A 22,064-nucleotide genomic window follows, 5' to 3' on the forward strand; every position below is an offset into this window, starting at 1 on the left:
ACCTCTCTTGCAAGCCTGAGCTCATTCTGAGCTTTTGCCGGCCTGACCTTCCCCCTGTTGGCTACTTGTTGGCTCCTCCTCTGTGATTTCCTCTTTCTTCCATTTCTTATACATGCCCTTCTTAACCCTCAGCTCATCTGTAAGCTCCTTATGCAGCCACACCAGCTTTCTTTGACGCCTCTCACTTTTCTTTCTTGTTGGTATTGCCTGCATTTGTGCCTTCAATATTTCTCCTTCTAGAAACTCCCATCCTTCTTGGACTCCCTTCACATTGAGTATTTCTGACCATGGGAGAAATGGGACCATTGGCCTTCTTAAAGTCCAGAGTGCGTGTCCGACTACACTCGGTTTCTCCTTGCCTCTGTATCCTGAAACCCAGGAGAACATGATCACTTCCTCCCAAGTTTCCAAGCACTTCCACTTCAGCAATCAGTTCCTCCCTACTGGTGAGGACCAGGTCCAAGATAGACAATCCTCTTGTTGGTTCTTCCACCTTCTGAGAAATGAAATTGTCAGTGAGGCAATGGAGGAATTCATCAGACCTTACACTCTTGGCAGAGTCTGAGTCCCAACAGATATTGGGGAAGTTGAAGTCCCCCATGATTACTATTTTTCTCCTTTTTGAATGCTCTAATAAGGCATCATCCAAGTCTTCAGTCTGGCTTGGTGGTCTATAGCAGACACCCACAGTAAGGTCATTGTCGTTTCTCTCCCCTGCATTTTTTACCCATACGCTCTCAATCAGCTTTTCATGCTCCAGGCCGTGGATTTCTTCACAAGTGTACTCCTCCTCCCTTCCTGTTTGGTCTATCCCTTTTGAACAGGTTATTCATCCTGATGTGCTGGAAGAAACCCAGAATTTGTCTTAATGTTAAATTATCATTATGCATAACAGATTTCCAGCTGTGTCTGCCTCTAAAATTTCTAATGATGATTAATGTGTTGTCATTATTGGAAACAGGAGGCCTGTGACACTGCAGGTCATAATATTAAGGTGTAGAAAGCTAATGTTGTATAATATCTCTCTGCACTTTAACTTTCCTCTTTTTAATTTAAAATAGACAGCTGCTTCCTAATTTTTGTCCTACAGGGTCTTTCCTTCTCCAGAGTTCTTGTACTTCACAAACCTCTTGATGACTGAAGCAAACCTTTTTCTGAAATAAAATTGGGGGCATACTTCATTCTTTCAGCTGAATAGGGTAAGAGTCACCTGGCTCAGAGAAACTAACCACTCTTGTTTCAGCATGTCCTTATTTGGGACAGGGGTGTGTGGGAGGCATGTCTCTTCTGAGAGTAGATATGATGTGTTGGGGTTCAAGTGTCTCCAAAATGTGTAAAAGACACACTTGTTAACAGGCTGCCAATTACATTGGATTCAGCTTGGATGAAAACCTCAATGAAAACCCGGCTGAAAAGAAGCCAAAAGGATGCTTCTTATATAGGGGTGTCTCAAAATGCATTAATAGAATGGGCACAGTCCATGTCTGGAGGCGGTTGGAGGATGGATGGCGGCTAACAGATTGAGGTTGAATCCTGACAAGACAGAAGTACTGTTTTTGGGGGACAGGGGGCGGGCGGGTGTGGGGGATTCCCTGGTCCTGAATGGGGTAACTGTGCCCCTGAAGGTGTACAGCCTGGGAGTCATTTTGGACTCACAGCTGTCCGTGGAGGTGCAGGTCAATTCTGTATCCTGGGCAGCTGTCTACCAGCTCCATCTGGTACGTAGGCTGAGACCCTACCTGCCCACAGACTGTCTCGCCAGAGTGGGGCATTCTCTAGTTATCTCCTGCATGGACTACTGCAATGCGCTCTACGTGGGGCTACCTTTGAAGGTGACCCGGAAACTACAACTAATCCAGAATGCGGCAGCTAGACTGGTGACTGGGAGCAGCCACCAAAACCACATGACACTGTCTTGAAACACCTACATTGGCTCCCAGTACGTTTCCGAGCACAATTCAAAGTGTTGGTGCTGACCTTTAAAGCCCTAAACGGCCTCAGTCCAGTATATCTGAAGGAGCGTCTCCACCCCCATTGTTCTGCCCGGACGCTGCAGTCCAGCGCCGAGGGCCTTCTGGCGGTTCCCTCGCTGCGAGAAGCCAAGTTACAGTCAGAGGACCTTCTCGGTAGTGGCGCCCGCCCTGTGGAATGCCCTCCCACCAGATGTCAAAGAGAAAAACAACTACCAGACTTTTAGAAGACATCTGAAGGCAGCCCTCTTTAGGGAAGCTTTTAATGTTTGACAGATTATTGTATTTTAGTATTTTGTTGGAAGCCACCCAGAGTGGCTGGGGAAACCGAGCCAGATGGGCGGGGTATAAATAATAAATTATTATTATTATTATTATTATTATTATTATTATTATTACTATTACTATTACAGTGGTACCTTGGGTTAAGTACTTAATTCGTTCCGGAGGTCGGTACTTAACCTGAACCTGTTCTTAACCTGAAGCACCACTTTAGATAATGGGACCTCCTGCTGCCGCCGCGCCACCGTCGCACGATTTCTGTTCTCATCCTGAAGCAAAGTTCTTAACCTAAAGCACTATTTCTGGGTTAGCGGAGTCTGTAACCTGAAGCGTATGTAACCTGAAGCGTATGTAACCTGAGGTACCACTGTATTATTATTATTATTATGATGATGATGATGAGTGGGAACTAATCTTCAGGCAGTAGTAGACTAATCTTGTGGCAGTAGTAGACTGATATATATAGAGAGAGAGAGAGCGAGAGAGATAGTAACATAATTTTATTAAAATTTTATGGTGTGCACGGTATAAAAGTAAAAAATGTAGGTAATAAGAGAGAGTCATAAAACTAGAAGGAAACAATAATTAATAGTGCAAGTCTGACACACTTAACTACTGTCAGTTCTTACCAGATGAACCCTCAAATGCTGTGGTTTGGGACTGCACCATGTAGCAGTAGTTTTTGACTAGCAGCGGAAGCCAAAATGAAATGACATATAGAAACTGCTTTCCCCCCAGGGTGTACTCAAGGGTACGCAGTACCCGCACCTCTTTTTTGGGGGGGGGGTTTAAAAAGTGTAACACTTACTGTAACAACGTCATTATGAGTTCCGGTACCTATTTTTCTAGGAAAAAAAGAGATGACATATGGTCTGGTGAGAAATATGAATATGAAAGATTTCCATGATTGTTGCTTCCTCCACATCTTGCTGGTATTCGGTTTATGTTTAGCAGCATACAATTCCAGGATGAACAATTCCAGTGATTAGCGCTCAATAAATCTCTGCTTTCAGAGAGACTTGTGGAAGGAAGTTACAGCAGATAAGAATATAGTTGTGCTTATATTGGCTCTAGAGAATATTAAAAGATCATGGCTTTGCCAAGATAGCCAAGGGAAGACCACCCTGTTAGTTCCTGAGATCATCAGATGAAGGCCTCCTAGTACTGCAGCCTTCAGAAAATAAATCATGCTGAAGGAGGGTCTTCATAGTAGTAGCATCTTCCATCTGGAACAGCGTCCTCTTAGAAATAAGTTATGCGCCAATGGAATTACGTTTCTGGCACATCTTGAAAACGTATCTGTTTATTCAGGCATTTCCTGGCCATTAATACCATTCACCCAGATGGCTGGTTGCTGTGATTATTGTGAATTGTTATATTATGGCGGATCATATATTATTGTTTTAATGCAGTGGTAAGGAATATTTTCCAGCCAGAAAGCTGGATCCTGGGTTCCCCCACCCCCAGCAGACCCCTTTGATAGCTGGGTGGGTCCTTAGATATTTATTATCTGCAGAGATATAATTTCTTCATTAAAGAAGTCATAGGAAAGGATGTTCGGGAACAATATTTTGCTCAGAACATTATAATCAGGGTTCTGTATACTCTCAATAAAAATCCTATTCCAGGAAAAGTTGAATTCCAAAACCCATATGTGTTATGCAAATTTTCCTAATTTGCACAGTTCTGCAACTTTTAGAGTTTTGCATTATTTGTTCTTGTTTTGCTAATTACAGATTTTAAAAAAGCGCTATACAGGACAGTGATCCTAATTCTCACTCAACTATTGGAAAACCTGTTTGGCTACTTCTCTGGCTTCTGAGATTCCTCCTTATGTCATACCTTCATACGTATATTTATAGCCACAAGAATTAGAAACTTGCTTTTCCTGTAAGCTGAAGTTTCCAAGAACCTAGTTCCTGAGACATAGCCTGTGTTCTGGCAGACTGAGAGCAGGTACACAGCCCTAATTATATAAGGCACTGCATTAGGAGGGAGGTTTTAGCCCTGCCGTGTTCTTGTAAATGTACCAGTATAGTGATGTCTTTGTATTGAGTTGTGGTCAAGATAAAGCTACATAAGTGGAAGAGAAGGCGCTGGATTTGGATTTAGAGAATAAACCTAGATGAAAGGCGTCTGTTTGGTAGCTATCCAGGAAAACACTATTTTCAATTGACCCTGGCTGTTCAGCAGTGGGGTGAAGGCTTCCTGGCTGACTTTGTGTCTCCTTTGTGTTGTGCATTGTTGGTTGGCTTGCTTGCCATGTTTCTTATTGTATTGAACTTCAAATTAAGTTCAGATGCTACATGTGAAGAGAAAACTCAATTCCGTGATCCGGAAGTTTGAAGGCACTTTCTTCCCTTACCATGCACAGAAGGTAACTTGCAGATTGAACTCTTTTGTATTTATCAGCCCTCAGGATCCCCTAGTCTTCCCAATCCTGGTGCATTTTCAGTCTGAGGATTGGATCACAAGTACCCAGAGTTTCTGTCTGCACATAAATGCTTTACTAGAGCATTTAAAATGCTACTGTCAATAATGTGGTAAGGGGAGGAGAAGATATTGCTGCTGCTTTCTTCCTACTCTCTCTGGAAATTAGCATGTGTACAGGATTGTAGAATAGATACTAGCTAGGTTTTAACCAAACTTTCATTTCCTCAGGTATTAGTAGTCTGTCCTTCCTCATTCCAAAGCCTTGGAGTGAATTATAATGTTAAAAACAAGAACCTACACACCACACAAACCAAACCAAATCTCCAGTTCTCAAGGAAAAGAATGCCAGCCCACCTCTTCGGGACCAAGCTCTGGTTTTGAGAAATCTCCAATAGAAGAGAGTACCACAACTGTAGGGCAGCCTAGGAGAACACCTCTCTCTGTGTTGCTGCTATTCCAACTTGGTTCTTGAATGGTAAAGTCAAGGAAGCAGTTTCTGCTGATCTGTTAACAGTCGTGAGATAATAAAGCAAGCAGGTGGTCTCCAATAAGTGTTGGGCGTAAGGCCTAAAACTTTACGCAGCCCAGCAGCATTCAAAGAGCAGTCAATTTCCTGCTTATTAGTTGCCAGCTTTGGATGTTGTAATCTCAGTCCATTTTATACACCAGAGCATTGCAAAGCCATCCCAAGGCACTTCTTTGGAGTCAGCCTTTCAAAAACCAAGAGTCCTTGTGTTGCTCTGTTTAATGAGGCATACGGTACATGGTTTTGGTAGCATTCTAGCTGGCTCCCATTCTGCAGCCCTGTCTCATTAGGTGGGACGATCAGTTTAAAATTATGGCTTCCATCCCAGGCAACAGTTGACCTGCAGGTGGTCTGTTTTCCATTTTGCAATTTACATGGCTAACCCCAGTACAGTGGTGCCTCGCAAGACGAAATTAATCCGTTCCGCGAGTGTCTTCGTCTAGCGGTTTTTTCGTCTTGCGAAGCAACCCTATTAGCGGCTTAACGGATTAGCGCTATTAGCGGTTATTAAAGGCTTATCGGCTTAGCGGATTAGCTGCTAAAAGGCTATTAAAGGCTTAGCGGCTTAGATAAAGGGGGGGGAAAGCGAAAAAAAAATCTCAAGACTCGCAAGACATTTTCGTCTTGCGAAGCAAGCCCATAGGGAAATTCGTCCTTTCGTCTAGCGGGTTTTCCGTCTTGCGAGGCATTCGTCTTGCGGGGCACCACTGTACACAAAAGTTTTTAAAGTCCAGTGTATCTATTTTTAATGGTAACTTATGCACAAAGCTTAAATTGTTTCCATGCCCAGCATGCTCTTTTTAATTTTGTTCCATGTGTGAAAAGAAAGGAAGCCACAAGAAAGAACAGGGGAAAGTGATGGTTTCAGCTCCTGCGTGAAAAAACCCCCAGGCTTTGTCTACATGACCAAATGATAATCTTGAATTTGAGAACTTGCATTATTAATTTGGGGATGAGCAGAAGCCTTTTAAATCACCAGTTTAAAAGTCTTGCCAAAAAGGTGTATACACACACACACACACACACACAATCACAACCCCTATAGGAAAATTCACATTTACCCCACACTTTCTGTACTACTGCAGAGGAGCAGGGGAATATGCACATAACCCCACAAGAAAATTCACATTCTCTTTGTGCGGGGGTTGCAGCAATGTGTTGGGATTGACTCACCCACAAAAACCCTGCTTGTTCAAGTGGTTTACTCATGTGAGCAGTGCATCGCTTGCATAGCATGCTGCCCTTTTCTTTCCAGGAGCTGGGGAATGGCAAGTTCCTTGTGTCATCTTGTAGAAACGTGCTGCTTCCTTGAGTAGTCCATTTCTAAGGCCAGTTTCTTTGTCCAGCATCTTTGGCCCATCAAATGGACGCAGCCGACTCTCACTTGCCCTTGACTTGAAAGTGTGAAGCAACCTCTACTCAAGTCAACTCTTAGAATTTGTGTAATTGTGTGTCAGGTTCTATCTAGGGAGCTATTAAAAGAGGTGAAGGAATTGCAATCCCGTGTCAGTGTCTAGCGTACTTTGGTTGACTTGCATGCAAGGGGCTTCTTCAAAATTCTGAGAAACACTTTTAAGGCCTGAGTGTCCTGCTCAGCATAACGTGGAGAGAGACTGAGATTGCCTGGCTGAACTCTCATTATGGTCACTAATTTCAACAAGGGATGATTTCAGAGAGTTTGGAATATTTCTGCCAACTTTGAATGAAACTCTTATGCTTGAGATTGTTCACTGAATGACACAGTTTTAAATAATGGAAGCAGGAACTTGGCCTGCCATGAATTTGTTATGACTGACTAACAGCAGAAACTCTGGGTTTTCTTTCTTTCTTTCTTTCTTTCTTTCTTTCTTTCTTTCTTTCTTTCTCTTAATTACTTCACTTTTTAACAGAGATGGTAAAAGGCAATAAATCATAAATGTACAGTTTTCATGAGGCGCCATGCAGTGCTTTTTTTTCCTAAAAAAATGTTTAGGGGTACTCTCATTTTCCTACTCATGTTGAAATACTGCCCCTCAATGAGGCCAAACTTAGATTCACAAAATGTTAAGGGGTATGTGTACCCCTGCGTTCCCCGAGGGAAAAAAGCTCTGGTGCCATGTATGTTGATAGTACCATACATTAACAATGTAAAAACAGACAGAAGAATTTGGTAGAGTTAATTCAGAAAGCAAATAAAAATCAATGAACATGCGTAACCTTCCATACATGTGTTTAATGTGTGCAGGTACATTAACTATAGGTTTGCTTTGTTCTGTCATTACTCTGTCAATGTTGTGATCTCTCCAGGTATGGGGTGTTCAAATAAATTTAAAAAGTGCAGGACTGTAGTTGAAGTTCACCAAGGAGCTGCTCTGAAAAGAGCTGTCATACAAAACCACCAGTTCAAATTGCATGCGGATGGGTGGTCTTGTGGTCTTGTAAGCCAGTCTGAAGGTGGTGGGCCCCAAGGTTAGAAAAAGTACGAGATCATATTCCCAAAACACCACTGGTGGGATTGCGAAGCAGGATGAGGAACTGAACTTTATTGCCTGAATAGTGCAAATCTAACATTGCCATCAGTTGGCATGTCATGGCTGTGATAAAGCTGATAACAATTTTAACCAGCACAAGCTGGTTAAAATACAGTATTATTGTCTAATAAAAAGCACAGGGAGAAATTGGTGATAATGTTAGCCACCAGTACAGTACCTGGCTTGTGTCAGTGATTCCCAATCTCTGTGCTGCAAGAAATATGATGAAGGGGACCTGTGATTCCATAGCCCCTGTTCACAGATGAGGCTGCCCACTTGGCATGAGCATCTACTCTGGTCTTGCTTTATTCAGATAAGTCTCCACTATAGTTGGGTGGTTCCAGTTACATTCCGACGTTCAGTCATTCCTAGAGTCAAGGCACAGCAGAATTAGCTACCCTCAGAGGAGGAGGCCAGTTGTGTGAGTTGTACTTCTGAACTTGCCATCTCTTAATCTAGAGTTATGCTCAAGACAGATTGAGGGAGGGACTCTTCAGAGGTTGACTAACTCTAAAAAGTAATCATTTTCTAGTGTAAGTGTGCCTCCAATTTTATTTTTTATTTTTGGCGGGTGTTCCCAAACATTTAAGAAGCACAAACCAGTGCACGAAGCAAGGTTACATGTGTCTACTTGGAAATTTCAAACCTATTATTGGGAGATAATGCAGTCCAAATTTGTTGGAACACTTTTGCTGATCCACCCCAAATCAGTGGTTAGAAAATGCATTGCCTCACAGAAGTTAAAACAAGAAATGGTTTTTCCGGAGGTGGTGATTGTTTTACAAGACCAACTTCTGAAAGTTTGGTGTATGACTAATCCTTACTACATTGCGTCTTTGTATATCTTACTAATTTAAGAGAAGTGTTCTTTGGGGGGGGGGGGAATCTTGTAATGTTTGGTAGGACCAAGGCTTTTTTTCAGTCCCAGCACCTCTCAGGTGGGCGCCATTTGCATTCTAAGAGAACAAGGGAGGTGTTCAGGGTGAGTTCCAGCACCTCTTTTTTTTTTTTTTAAGATATTTATTAAGATTTTCAAAATATTACAAAATGAAAAAAGAAAAGAGAAAAATACAAAATAAAAGTAGTTAAAAACAATTCAATCTTTCCGTTACTTATCTTTCATTTGCTTGTTTCCCGGACCTCCTCGCGCCTCCCTTTTTTGTATTCCAGTTCAGTTTGTTAGTTCAGCAAATCCTTCCCCTCTTTGTTTATCCTAGTCTTTAATCTTAAAATATTGTAACATTAAATTTTTACCTATTAATAATCCATTTTTCATATTCCCTTATAATATTACAGCTAAAAACCACTTAATTTCTATCCAACATCATTCTAACCTTCATTAATTTTGCAGTATTTCTGTAAATAGTCTTTTCCCATTCTTTCTTTCACCAATTAATCATCCACTTTTACTTTATTTAATCTTATTTCTCTTAAAACTTATATATCTAAGCTTATTCTTAAAACGTTTCCCCTAGGGTCAGAAAAAATTCCATTCCACGATTTTCCCATCTCTCATTAAAAGATAAAAAAACCAAAAAAAAAACCAAAACAAATTATAATATATACATTTTAAATTCCCAATTTTCTTTCACCAACTCCCCTCCCCGGTTTCGGCCCCTAGCGATAGTTCCATCAATCTCGGAAAACCATCAACCCGGAGATCTTAAGTCCGAGGCTCTTAAATCTCTTTCATGTCCCCTCTGCCGGTCTTTTTGGTAGTCTTTGGTGTTAAAGAACAGATCTCGGTGAAGCTCCAACCCGTCGGTAGTCATATTCCTTCTTAGCAGGTATGCCAGACTTCCGTAGTTAGAAGTAGGGCCTATAGAATATTCCAAATCTTGTTTCACACTCCTTTCAAATCCAAAGGCCCTAAAAACTCCAGCCTCCGCCTGACTCAGATTTGTGTCCCGAAAGTCATTTGATCTCCACATAGGGTGATCTCTCCATCTTTCATTTTCCAAACCAAGCCGGGCTTCCATCTCCAAAAACTGGCTCCTCCTAGTTGCCATCATGTAAGGCCTCAAGTTATAGTCCACCATTTGCCTCTGTAGGGTTACGGCTCCCCCTTGCATCACTTTAATCACAGCAGATTCCTCCTTCTCAGATTCTTCAATTTGTTCAGTTGGAAAAGATTATTGTGCCGGATTCTTGTCACTTCTTTACTAATGCCCACTTTTGTTCCCAAGGTTACAACATTGGTAGCCATAACATTTATCTGGTCTTGCAGCTTTCCCAACAAATAAAATGTTCTATTCAATTGACACTCGACTTCCTTCCCGACTGCCATCCTTAAGAAGTCCAAGGTCAAAACTAGTTTCTCAGAACTTTTATCTTAAGCAATTTCCCAGCTGCATCCTTACGACAATATCATAGAATCATAGAGTTGGAAGAGACCACAAGGGCCATCGAGTCCAACCCCCTGCCAAGCAGGAAACACCATCAGAGCACTCCTGACATATGGTTGTCAAGCCTCTGCTTAAAGACCTCCAAAGAAGGAGACTCCACCACACTCCTTGGCAGCAAATTCCACTGTCAAACAGCTCTTACTGTCAGGAAGTTCTTCCTAATGTTTAGGTGGAATCTTCTTTCTTGTAGTTTGGATCCATTGCTCCGTGTCCGCTTCTCTGGAGCAGCAGAAAACAACCTTTCTCCCTCCTCTAGGTGACATCCTTTTATATATTTGAACATGGCTATCATATCACCCCTTAACCTCCTCTTCTCCAGGCTAAACATGCCCAGCTCCCTTAGCCGTTCCTCATAAGGCATCGTTTCCAGGCCTTTGACCATTTTGGTTGCCCTCCTCTGGACACGTTCCAGTTTGTCAGTGTCCTTCTTGAACTGTGATGCCCAGAACTGGACACAGTACCCCAGGTGAGGTCTGACCAGAGCAGAATACAGTGGCACTATTACTTCCCTTGATCTAGATGCTATACTCCTATTGATGAGGCCCAGAATTGCATTGGCTTTTTTAGCTGCCGCATCACACTGTTGGCTCATGTCAAGTTTGTGGTCAACCAAGACTCCTAGATCCTTTAAACAAGTACTGCTCTCAAGCCAGGTGTCCCCCATCTTGTATTTGTGCCTCTCATTCCCCCCCCCCCAAGTGCAATACTTTACATTTCTCCCTGTTAAAATTCATCTTGTTTGTTTTGGCCCAGTTCTCTAATCTGTCAAGGTCATTTTGAAGTGTGATCCTGTCCTCTGGGGAGTTAGCCACACCTCCCAGTTTGGTGTCATCTGCAAATTTGATCAGGATGCCCTTGAGTCCATCATCCAAGTCGTTGATAAGATGTTGAATAAGACAGAACCCTGTGGCACCCCACTAGTCACTCTTCTCCAGGATGAAGAGGAACCATTGATGAGCACCCTTTGGGTTCGGTCAGTCAGCCAGTTACAAATCCACTGAGTGGTAGCATAGTCAAGACCACATTTTACCAGCTTCTTTACAAGAATATCATGAGGCACCTTGTCAAATGCCTTGCTGAAATCAAGGTAGGCTACATCCACTGCGTTCCCTTCATCTACCAGGCTTGTAATTCTGTCAAAAAACGAGAATAGGTTAGTCTGACATGACTTATTTTTCAGAAATCCATGCTGACTATTGGTGATCACAGCATTCCTTTCTAGGTGCTCACAGACTGTTTGCTTAATGATCTGCTCCAGAATCTTCCCTGGTATTGTCGTCAGACTGACTGGGCGGTAATTATTTGGGTCCTCTCTTTTCCCCTTTTTGAAAATAGGGACAACATTTGCCCTCCTCCAGTCTGCCGGGACTTCGCCTGTTCTCCAGGAATTCTCAAAGATGACTGCCAGTGGTTCTGAGATCACATCTGCCAGTTCTTTTAATACTCTTGGATGCAGTTCATCTGGCCCTGGAGACTTGAATACATCTAAACTAGCCAAGTATTCTTGTACTATCTCCTTAGTTATTCTGGGCTGTGTTTCCTTTGCTGAATCATTTGCTCCAAATTCTTCAGGTCGGGCATTGTTTTCTTTATCGGAGAAGACTGAGGCAAAGAAGGCATTGAGGAGTTCAGCCCTTTCTGTGTCCCCTGTTTTCATTTCACCATCTTCTCCTCTGAGTGACCCCGCTGTTTCTTTGTTCTTCCTTTTGCTACGAACATACCCATAAAAGCCTTTTTTGTTGCTTTTAACCTCTCTAGCAAGCCTGAGTTCATTCTGTGCTTTAGCTTTTCTGACTTTGTGTCTACACGTGCTGGCTATTTGTTTGAATTCCTCTTTGGTGGTTTCCCCCCTTTTCCATTTTTTGTACACATCCTTTTTTAATCTTAACTGAGTTAAAAGTTCTTTAGATAGCCACCCTGGCTTCTTTAGGCACCTTCCATGTTTCCGTCTCATTGGTATTGCCTGACGTTGTGCTTTTACTATCTCCCTCTTAACAAACTCCCAGCCATCATGAACTCCCTTTCCTTTTAGTATTACTGTCCATGGGATCTCACCCAGCACTTCCCTAAGTTTTATGAAGTCAGCTTTCTTAAAGTCAAGAAATTGAGTCCTAGTATGCTTGGCTGCTCCTTTCTGCTGTATAGTAAACTTCAGAAGAGCATGATCACTCACGCCTAATGATCCTTCCACTTCTACCCCACTAACCAGGTCATCAACATTGGTTAGGACGAGATCTAAAATGGCTGTTCCTCTTGTTGCTTCTCCCACTTTCTGGACAATGAAGTTGTCTGCAAGGCCAGTGAGGAATCTGTTTGACCTTATGCTCTTGGCTGAGTTTGACATCCAACAAATATCCGGGTAATTGAAGTCCCCCATTACTACTATCTCCCTTCCTTTTGCATGCTTGGCCATCTGTTCCAGGAAGGCATCATCTATGTCCTCCATTTGGCTTGGGGATCTATAGTAAACTCCCACAATGAGGTCACTGTTATTCTTCTCTCCCTTGATTTTGACCCAAATGCTCTCACTTTGGCTTTGAGGTTCTAAATCTTGGATCTCTTCACAGGTATACACATCCCTGACATATAACGCCACTCCTCCTCCTTTCTTGTCTGGTCTGTTTCTCTGAAATAGATTGTATCCCCCCATTATTACATTCCAATCGTGGGACTTATCCTACCAGGTTTCAGTGATGCCTATTATGTCATATTTAGTTTGCTGTACCAAGAGCTCAAGCTCATCTTGTTTACTTCCCATGCTTTGCGCATTAGTGTACAGACACTGAAGTCCATTAATCATTCCCCCGTGTCTTTTATTTTAGGATTTTTTCCTCCCACCACTAGGTCTGTGTGCTGTTTGCTCCATTTGGTCTATGACATTTGGATGATCATCTTCATCAATTGATAGACTCCTACCTTCAGGAGCACTGTCTCCCTCCCCCACATTAGTCAGTTTAAAGCCCTCCTGATGAGGTTTCTGAGATTTTTGGCAAAAACATTTCTCCCAACCGTTGTGAGGTGCAGCCAGAAGTCCATCTTCAAGAAACTGCAGTCCGTGATCTAAGAATCCAAACTGTTCCTGTTTACACCATTTGCGAAGCCAGCTGTTCACTTCCACTATTTTTCCCTCTCTCCCTGGGCCACGTCGTTCAACTGGGAGGACAGATGAGATGACAATTCGTGCATTTAATTGCTTCAATTTCCTGCCCAGAGCCTCATAGTCTCTTTTGATCTTCTGGAGGCTATTGCTTGCAGTGTCATTGGTTCCCACGTGAACCAAGAGGAAGGGGTATTTGTCAGTGGGTTTTATGATTCCTTGCAGTCGTTCAGTTACATCTTGGATCTTAGCCCCGGGGAGACAGCACACTTCCCAAGACATCTTGTCAGGCCCACAGATCACTGCTTCTGTTCCCCTCAGTAGGGAATCCCCTATCACCACTACACGCCTCCTCTTAGGTTTGGTCGGGGTTCTTCCGTGAGCTGTCCGTTCCAAGGTCGCCTGCACATTACCTGATGACTGACTTTGCTGCTCGTCTTCATATACCTGATCGACTGTAATGAGGGAGAGATCCTCAAATGGAGTCTGCTCTTCGTCTTCCATGCTAGGGGAGAGGACCTCAAAGCGATTGTGTATTTCTAAACAATCAGAGCGAACCCTGGGCCTCCTACTTCTTTGAGTCACGTTTCTCCATATATCTGGCTCCTGTGTTGGTGAACTAGCCTCCTTCTCAGGGGAGTCCCGTCTGCTCCTTGGTGGAGACGGTGTGCTCTGTTGCTTCCAAGAAGAGCTCCAGCTCTCTGATTCTTTGGAGCGTAGCTACACGTTCCTCCAGAGCTCCCTCTAGAGGGACACAAGATCCTTTTATCACTCCTTCCAGCACAGTCCCAAAGGTCCCAAACGTAAGATTGTAACAATTCCTTCCTTCTTTTTAAATACTGAAACGGACAGTAGAAACAAAGTCCTTCTTTTATATCTTGATAGCTAGCTTGTATCTTGACAGCTAACTTAACAGCTGTCAGATTTATCTGTCAACGGGCTCTCACAGACCGCTCCCAGTTTTAGGGAAATGGCGCTTCAGTTCCCAAATTTTAACCCTCACCTGCAGGCTTCCCTGCTTCTAAGAAGATATTGATAGTAGTTTCAATCAGTGGAGTTTAGATCCTTTACGTAAGACTTTCCACGACCTTAGTTAACAAGTTCTTTGCTTCAGTTTATTTACAGAAAGGGGAGGTGGACTTCCTGTTTAGACCTTCCCCGATCGGTGCCAATTTAAAAATACTTTAAAAGCCCAATTTCCGTTCTACTCACGGGTTGTTGTTTAAAATCCAATTGTCCACAAGAAAAAGTCAGCGCTCTCCAGCAACGGCTATGCGGCTTCGCTCCGTGAAAAAAGCAGTGGACTCACAGCACCGTGCCACTCACCCCGCTCCGCTCTGAAGCCCGTAAACGGGTCTCCTTGCGAGTTGGGGGGGGTGCAAAAGGTGCCCGCTGAGTCCCACGTTCACAGGCTTCACCCGCCTATGATTTCTGTAGGGTCCCCGCTTCGCCGTAGTGGTATAGACCCAATTTCCGCGGAGCTAGTCCCTCCAGATCGGAGGGAGTCCGCCATTAGCTGATGGCGCTAACCCGGAAGTCCCCGAGTTCCAGCACCTCTTGTGCTAGAAAAATAGCACTAGCTAGGACTAGCCAGAAGTTTATTTCTTCCTCTTATTGTTATGGCACAGTTCCATCAAGAGCTAAGAAAGCACAGCTCCCTGCCCCAAGGAGTTTACAAAGGGGCAGTAATACAGGGGGAGAGGCAAAAAATCGGGAAGACAAGGAAGGAGCAATGTGAGAGGTGCAAACCAAAGGACAGAGAGGTTTTTAAAAATGGTTAATGACTTGTCAGTAATCTTGGTGGTCGCTGTGGAAGAGGGGGGAAAGCTTTCTCAGCACAAGGACAACATTCCCCAAGGGCTTCCATCGTGGGCTCGCATGTCAGTGGTGTGCAGGACCAGAGGCTTGTGTGAGTGTCTGGAGGCGGTTGGAGGATGGATGGCGGCTTACAGATTGAGGTTGAATCCTGACAAGACAGGAAGCGGACAGGTGTGAGGGACTTCCTGGTCCTGAATGGGGTAACTGTGGCCCTGAAGGACCAGGTGCGCAGCCTGGGAGTCATTCTGGACTCGCAGCTGTCCATGGAGGTGCAGGTCAACTCTGTGTCCAGGGCAGCTCCATCTGGTACGCAGGCTGAGACCCTCCCTGCCCGCAGACTGTCTCGCCAGAGTGGTGCATGCTCTGGTTATCTCTCGCTTGGAGAGTGGCTGGGGGGACCCAGCCAGATGGGCGGGGTATAAATAAATTATTATTATTATTATTATTATTATTATTATTATTATAAAAGCGAGCAGAAAAATGGCAGCAACTATTGCCTCTGTACAGTTGGCTACATTCCAGTCATGCAAAAATCAGGAACTTTCTGCACTCCTCTCCTCATGCACACCCACCTGCCCACACCTCTAGTATATCCGTATTGTGAGGAGCAGGCTGTGGTTGAGATGGGCCGGTTACAAAATCCCTTTACCAGGGCAAGTGCGGGTGGGAAATGGCTTCAGAGTGAACCAGAAAGTCTTTTCTCAATTGTCTGGAGAAAGGATTTATTTCCTGGTTAATTTTGAAGACATTTCCTAGTGTGTGTGTTATCAGCTGATTGTTGGTGCTTGCAAAGTGCTGTGCTTAGGGCTTTGTAGGGACCAGTGATCAGCAGTGCCCGCAACCCCTCTTTGGCCCCAAACAGCTTCGTGGGCCAAATGGGACCTGGCAGGACTCATTAGGGCTGCCGACTGGAGATTCCTTACTGCTGTGCCTGGCCTGGTACAGCTCACCCCTGGGAGAGATGGAGGGCTGAGGAAAAGTCTCAGGGGCCACAATTGGCTCCACACCCACAGTCCATGGAAAGAACATCTCGTTCCTCCAAGAGGTGACTAATTGAACACAACCGTCTTGTTGTTTTTGTAAACAGATGGATCTTTCAGTAGAAACCCTCTACAGCTTAATGCAGGAGCGCCAGAAAAGATATGCCAAATACGCTGAGCAGATCCAGAAGGTCAATGAGATGTCTGCCATCTTGCGTCGCATCCAGATGGGCGTCGACCTGACCATTCCCCTGATGGAGAGACTGAATGCCCTGCTGCCTGAGAGCGAGAGGCTGGAACCGTTCACCATGAGCCCTGACAGGGAGCTCAAGCTGTAGCTTTCTGATACAGCCTTCAGTCATCTTTTTCCTGGACCCTACTTGATAAGGAACTTACTTGGAACACGCTTCACAAGCCTGAGTGAGTAGAGCAGAGGTATCAGTTCTGTGTTAGGCAGAAAGACTGTGTTTGGCTTGCAGGAAATGTTAAATACACACATCAACTTGGAATGAAATGCCATTTCTTACCTCTCCTGCTCCCAGCTGCTTGCCACCACTGCCTCCACCCACCAAAACATCGCTTTAACAAGGTTCAGATTTAAACCTTCACATCCTTAAACCTTCACATCCTTCCTCTACTGTTGTGCACATTAGTGTGCTTACTGAGGAATCCTTCCAGCTGCAGAGGATTCTGGGGCATGCTCTAATGTAGTTTTTCAACTGTTTCTTGTAAGATTGGTGTTGGCAAACAAACTGCCCACAAGAGCTTCACCATCATTGCCAGCCTTCCTCTCTAACACACCTGAATTCTACAACTCACTCCTAGCAATTCCAGCATACACATGAGTGTGAAAAACACAGAGAAGAGGAAGTTTGATGGTCATTGTTCTAGAGCAGGGTCCCAGTTTGGGCCATGAGGCCATTTCCCCTAAACCATGTCCACCTGCACATCATGTGTGGGGCAGGTAGAGACATGGCTAGATTCAGCTTTGCAACTTGTTCACACAGCCAGTCTCTGTAGAAAACAGCATTGCCATCCTGTGCTAAGTGCTTTGCACAATTATAGGGCAAACCCCCTTGTGCTGTGATTCCCAAGCGCCCAATAACCAGTAAGCTGTCAGGCACTTGAGAAGCGCTGTGGAAGGGACTTTGACAGAGGGGTGAGACAACCTGCCTGCCAATCATATGAAGTCATAAGTCAATCTGGTGATTGATAGGTGAGTCATCTTTCCCACCTGTTGTTGACCTGTGGTGGTGGGCAGGATCTCCCTCCTTTAGGGTTTTTCTTTAAATTGGCTTCTTATTTTATAGGGCTATTAAATGTGCAACTGCTTGAGCTATGTGACTATCACAGCTTTGCAGGCAGCAGAGCTAGAGCTTGGGTGATGGTTTAGGCTGGTGTTTCCAACACCTGAATGAAAGGAGTGCCTCTTGCCCTATCCTATTCATTTGCTTTGCCAGATGATTCTTAACACAATGGATAAAGCATGACGAGGCAAGGTTATGTCCATATCCAAAGGAAACTGTAAAGCCTGCTAAGCTGGGACAGGTTGGCTCATATGCCAAAGGCACCTCAGAGGTATGCCATAAAAATGCCACCTTGCTGTTTGCAGTTGAATCTCTCCAAAGATGGCTGCTTTATGGTCTCAGTTCAGGGGCAACCTGAACTAACTAACCATGTTAGTTTGGACTGATGTCTCCTGCTCTGCAATTCTGGTGCGGCTTTGAAGCTGTGCTGTGCCTAGAATTAAAAAGGGTTTGGAGGCTATTTCAGAGTTGCCTTCTGCATTTCAAACACTTTTATTTATGTAAAGCACTTGATTTTGATCCAAGCCTATGTAGTACACTAGTGTGGAAAATACCACTGAAGTCTTCAGTCTGTGTATGTAGCTGCTTGACCAACTGGAGCGATTGCCGCTTTGTTTTCCCTATGTGATTCCTTTGCTGGCTGGGTCTGAGGAATCCTAATATTGTCATATTATCCAGTTTTGTTCTGGCACACTCGAATTCCCTCTTATCTCCAAGTCTTTGAAGGAAGGAATGGAAAGATGCTTTTATCTGTTATTACTTAGCTTGAGAGATGAATCCAAGAGTGAAAAGGAAAAAGAAGACACTTGATACTCCTCTCTGTGGTAGTAGGGTCTACGTGGCCGTAGCCACTGGAGAAGGGACTCCTGGTGAGGAAAAAGGAAATCTGCTGTATTGCTCCAAGGCTGAAGAAGGGATTGGCAAAGTCTGTCTCCTACAGCTCTTACTACGGTATATGTTTCCAGTGGTATATGTATATGTAACCACTTGTTCTCAGAAGTGTGCACTCTTCCTTTGAAAAGGAGAAGCAACCACTAAATCATGATTAAGGAAGTGAGAGGAAAATGTCTAAAAAGGGCTATGCTTAACTATCAGAAATGATTATGAATAGTAGGAGAGCTTTTACCCAAATACACATGAGCAGTCTGTGGTTCGAGGTCAGCGACAGAGTGCTTCTTCAGCTAACAGAAGTTCCACACAGCGCCTACACATGCAACATCTTATTTTAAGGAATGCTTTTTCCAAAGAAGCTATTCATCAGGTCCTTTTCAAAAACAACCCTTGAGTTATGTAGTTCATGCCCCCTTGAATCCTGGTTGGCACACTCCTGCCCTCCCTTCTTTTAGAGGGAAGTATTTTATTATGCCTTTTTTCTTTGATTTTACCTGATAGTTTTGGAGTTTGACAACTGTGCCATTGTTTTATATTTTTGCCTTCTGCATTATTCTGTTGGCACAATTGCTTATTAATTTTAAATAACTATTTTGGTTGAAAATTAGTATGGTAAATAAATTAATAAGCAATCTTACATGGATGGCTGCCAAGGTGTTGCAAAAACCCCCAGATGCAACCAAAAGTGGGGAAAGGGTTCAGCTGTAGTTCTAGAAGATTCTAATGTCATATTCTGATTGCTTTACTTTCAAAATATGGCCTGGTCTCTTAAAAATGGATGCAAGTTAGTGTTATTTCTGCATTACACTTTTTGTAGTACAACACAACTCTAGCTAAGAAATAGCATTTAGCAGACCAGCTGGCCTTTGAAATGCTAAAGCCATATTTGGAACAATATGCTCAGTGTTGCCAGATTCCAGCACTGGTAGTCAAAGGCATACACTGAAGGCTGATAACATGTTCTTTGGACGCATTATTCTAAAAGCTGTGCTCTAGGCAAATGTTATCACACCACTTTGTTTCTCATTTTGGGGGACCAGTTCTGCTTGCTTTATTGACTACAGTTCTAGTCAGGAAAACCTTTGAGCTATTTTCACTGCAAGTCATGTCTACTCAAAAGTAAGCCTCATTTGGTTCAATGGCTCTTACTTTTCAGGTAAGTGGGTACAGGATTGAAGCCTTAAAGTATGGAGGGGGGAAATAAATGTCTTCATTACTCATTCTGCTCCAAGTATGTATTCACAAATCTGTCCACCAGGGTGGAACTTGGTAGGCAAACGCACTGAATTCCTGAAATACACTGAATTGTATTGGACCTGTTGAGAGCCAAATTTGGCACAGTGTTCCATTTAATTATGTGTAATAGCAGTAGAAAATGTAACATGCACAAATATATTGTGCATTGGACTCCTGCGTAAAAGTGCAAAGAGTTATGTAGTTAGCGAACCATCAAGGCAGGTGGGTATTTCGGTCCAAGCAGCCGATATGCCCCTCGTGAGCTAGCAAGAGAGATGCCATATGCAGATTTCCAGACTGGATTGGGAACCCGGAAAGCATATCTGCTTTGCAGTGTGTATTTGGCTATGATGCAACCTCATCACTCTTAAATTTTAAGCATATTTCTATCCAGTTGGAATGCAGGTAGGAATGCATCTCTCTAACCATTTTCTCAATCTGCATTTGCACTTTTGAGCACAACTGTTATCTACTGTAATAATTTAATTCTGAGGAAAACCTGTAGGTGATCCTTACTGAGACTTGGCTTGCTAGGGTACTCAGATGTTAAAATGCTCTGCAGTGAAAACACATTGCTTGCCTGCTTTTCCTAGATCAGTGGTTTTCAAAGTGGAATTTCCTTTTGGGGAAGTTGTCCCTCCAGGGGTCTGTGAAATGTGATCCTATGCTATAATTTCTGCCCCCACAGTTCTGTCTGACACTTATGAAAACTGTGCTCTAGAACATGTCCCAGAAACTTCAGGGAACCCCCCCAGGCAGATGTGCAGCGTTCTCCAGGGTTTTTAAGTGCTTGCTGAAGGTGCACATTTGGACGTCTAATGTGTTCATATTTTTAGGCCTTGGAAATAGAGAAGGGGGAATCAGTGGTGGTGAAGCAGTTTCTGACAGCTTTGTGTCAGGTGCACTGTGTAGTTTCCTTTTATTGCAATGCAACTTGTACAAATTTGATGGGTCTTGCATTACATTGCAAGATGTAGATGCTACTCTAACACAATGTTATTTCAGCTGGGAATATTTATTACTGTTTGGTTTTATTATTAATTAAAGGACATGTGACATGCCAGCTTTCTTCTGGGTTGTGTTTCTGGTGTTTGTTTTTTAAGAAACAGCCCAGCTGTTCTATCAGCAGATGGAAAACCCTCCTTACTCCCACCATTTCCCAAAAACAGAGTCCCCTGAAGTCCTGTTGCTATCACTCCAGTTGTTCCCCACACTTCACTTCCCCCTGACTTGACAATTGGGAGTAAGATGGTGTTTCTTAGTTGGCTGGATTTGGCTTTGTGTCTGCCAGTTGCTGACCTGTGCTTAAAAGAAATATTTTAAGTATTTGTATATTATAAAATTGGGCTAAGTACAGACTGATCCTGGACTCAGTAGTGATGTGTGCTCATGCTACTGATCTCCCCAGAGTGATGTTAAAGGGAAGGCTACCTGCATGGCGTTGGAGTGCCCACTGACACCAATGGCTGAGGGGAGGGGTTGCAGTTCAGAAGCCATTTTGCCTTTAAAATTTGATCTTGACCATATTTTTGATTTGCTCTTTTGTCCACTCATAGTTTAGATAAGGGAATCACATGGAATAGACAGATAGTATAGGACCAATTAAGACTTAATATTAACACTTCTTATACGTGGTTACAGTAACTCTGACATCCTAGCAAGGTAGGCAGTTAGCATCCCCATATTGCAGTTAAGGTGCTAAGGGTAAGATTGAGGCTTTGTCAGCCTCATGAGAGCCAGTGTGGTGTAGTGGTTAAGAGCGGTAGACTCGTAATCTGGGGAACCGGGTTCGCGTCTCCACTCCTGCACATGCAGCTGCTGGGTGACCTTGGGCTAGTCACACTTCTCTGAAGTCTCTCAGCCCCACTCACCTCACAGAGTGTTTGTTGTGGGGGAGGAAGGGAAAGGAGAATGTTAGCCGCTTTGAGACTCCTTTGGGTAGTGATAAAGCGGGATATCAAATCCGAACTCCTCCTCCTCCTCCTCCTCCTCCTTCTTCATGGTGGAGGTAAGATTTGAACTGGGGATGTCCTGGGTTAGTTTTCAACCATCAGCCTCCACTTAGAAGTAGTATGTATATGGTTTCTTCTGATATAATCCATGTAATTCTTTGATCCAGTGTTAGATCCATCCATGTGGAAGCACAAACTAAACCCTCCTAGTAATGCATATGATTGTGTCCTAATAAAGTTGAAATAAGATTACACTTGAAGTCTGATGTGCAACTGGGGTTGATACTACACACTTACTAGCAACTCAATCTAGTTGTGAAAGCTCTGATCAGTTTGATTTTGATTCCACCAGTTTCTCCAATATCCTCTTTTTTACAAGGACAGCAATGCATCACAGGCCCTTTGATCCTTGCTTCTTCAGCACAGACAGTTTATACTTCGTTTTCAGCAAGGGGTACCAAAAAAATCCCTAGGTGTTATTTGGCAAAATACATTTGTGGCAGAATCAGCAGTGAATGGCATTCCTAAAAGGCTGCACTATGCATGGAAACAGTGATTGGTGAAACAAAGTGTCCATGTTCCCCTCACAACTAGTGTCTTTTTGTACTGTATCTCATAACCACTGAGCATTAATGCTTTTTGTACTGTCCCTTCAAT

At 43.5% G+C, this 22,064-nt stretch overlaps 1 protein-coding gene and 1 long non-coding RNA gene across 3 annotated transcripts in view; one reads left to right on the forward strand and one right to left on the reverse strand.

The window, feature by feature from the left end:
• The window catches only part of BORCS5 (BLOC-1 related complex subunit 5), a 49,264-nt gene extending 28,746 nt beyond the window's left edge, over nucleotides 1–20,518 (forward strand). For both annotated transcript variants that reach the window (XM_081005762.1, XM_081005761.1), the window contains one exon: nucleotides 16,129–20,518. In XM_081005762.1, coding sequence (XP_080861888.1) covers nucleotides 16,129–16,359 — 231 coding nt within the window. In that variant the 3' untranslated portion in view covers nucleotides 16,360–20,518. The remainder of the gene's footprint in view (nucleotides 1–16,128) is intronic.
• The window catches only part of LOC308477305, a 121,354-nt gene that overhangs the window by 44,443 nt on the left and 54,847 nt on the right, over nucleotides 1–22,064 (reverse strand). The window lies entirely within an intron of this gene.

The sequence above is a fragment of the Podarcis pityusensis genome (genome assembly GCF_964106645.2).
Source record: "Podarcis pityusensis genome assembly, chromosome: 5".
Lineage (NCBI taxonomy): Eukaryota > Metazoa > Chordata > Lepidosauria > Squamata > Lacertidae > Podarcis > Podarcis pityusensis.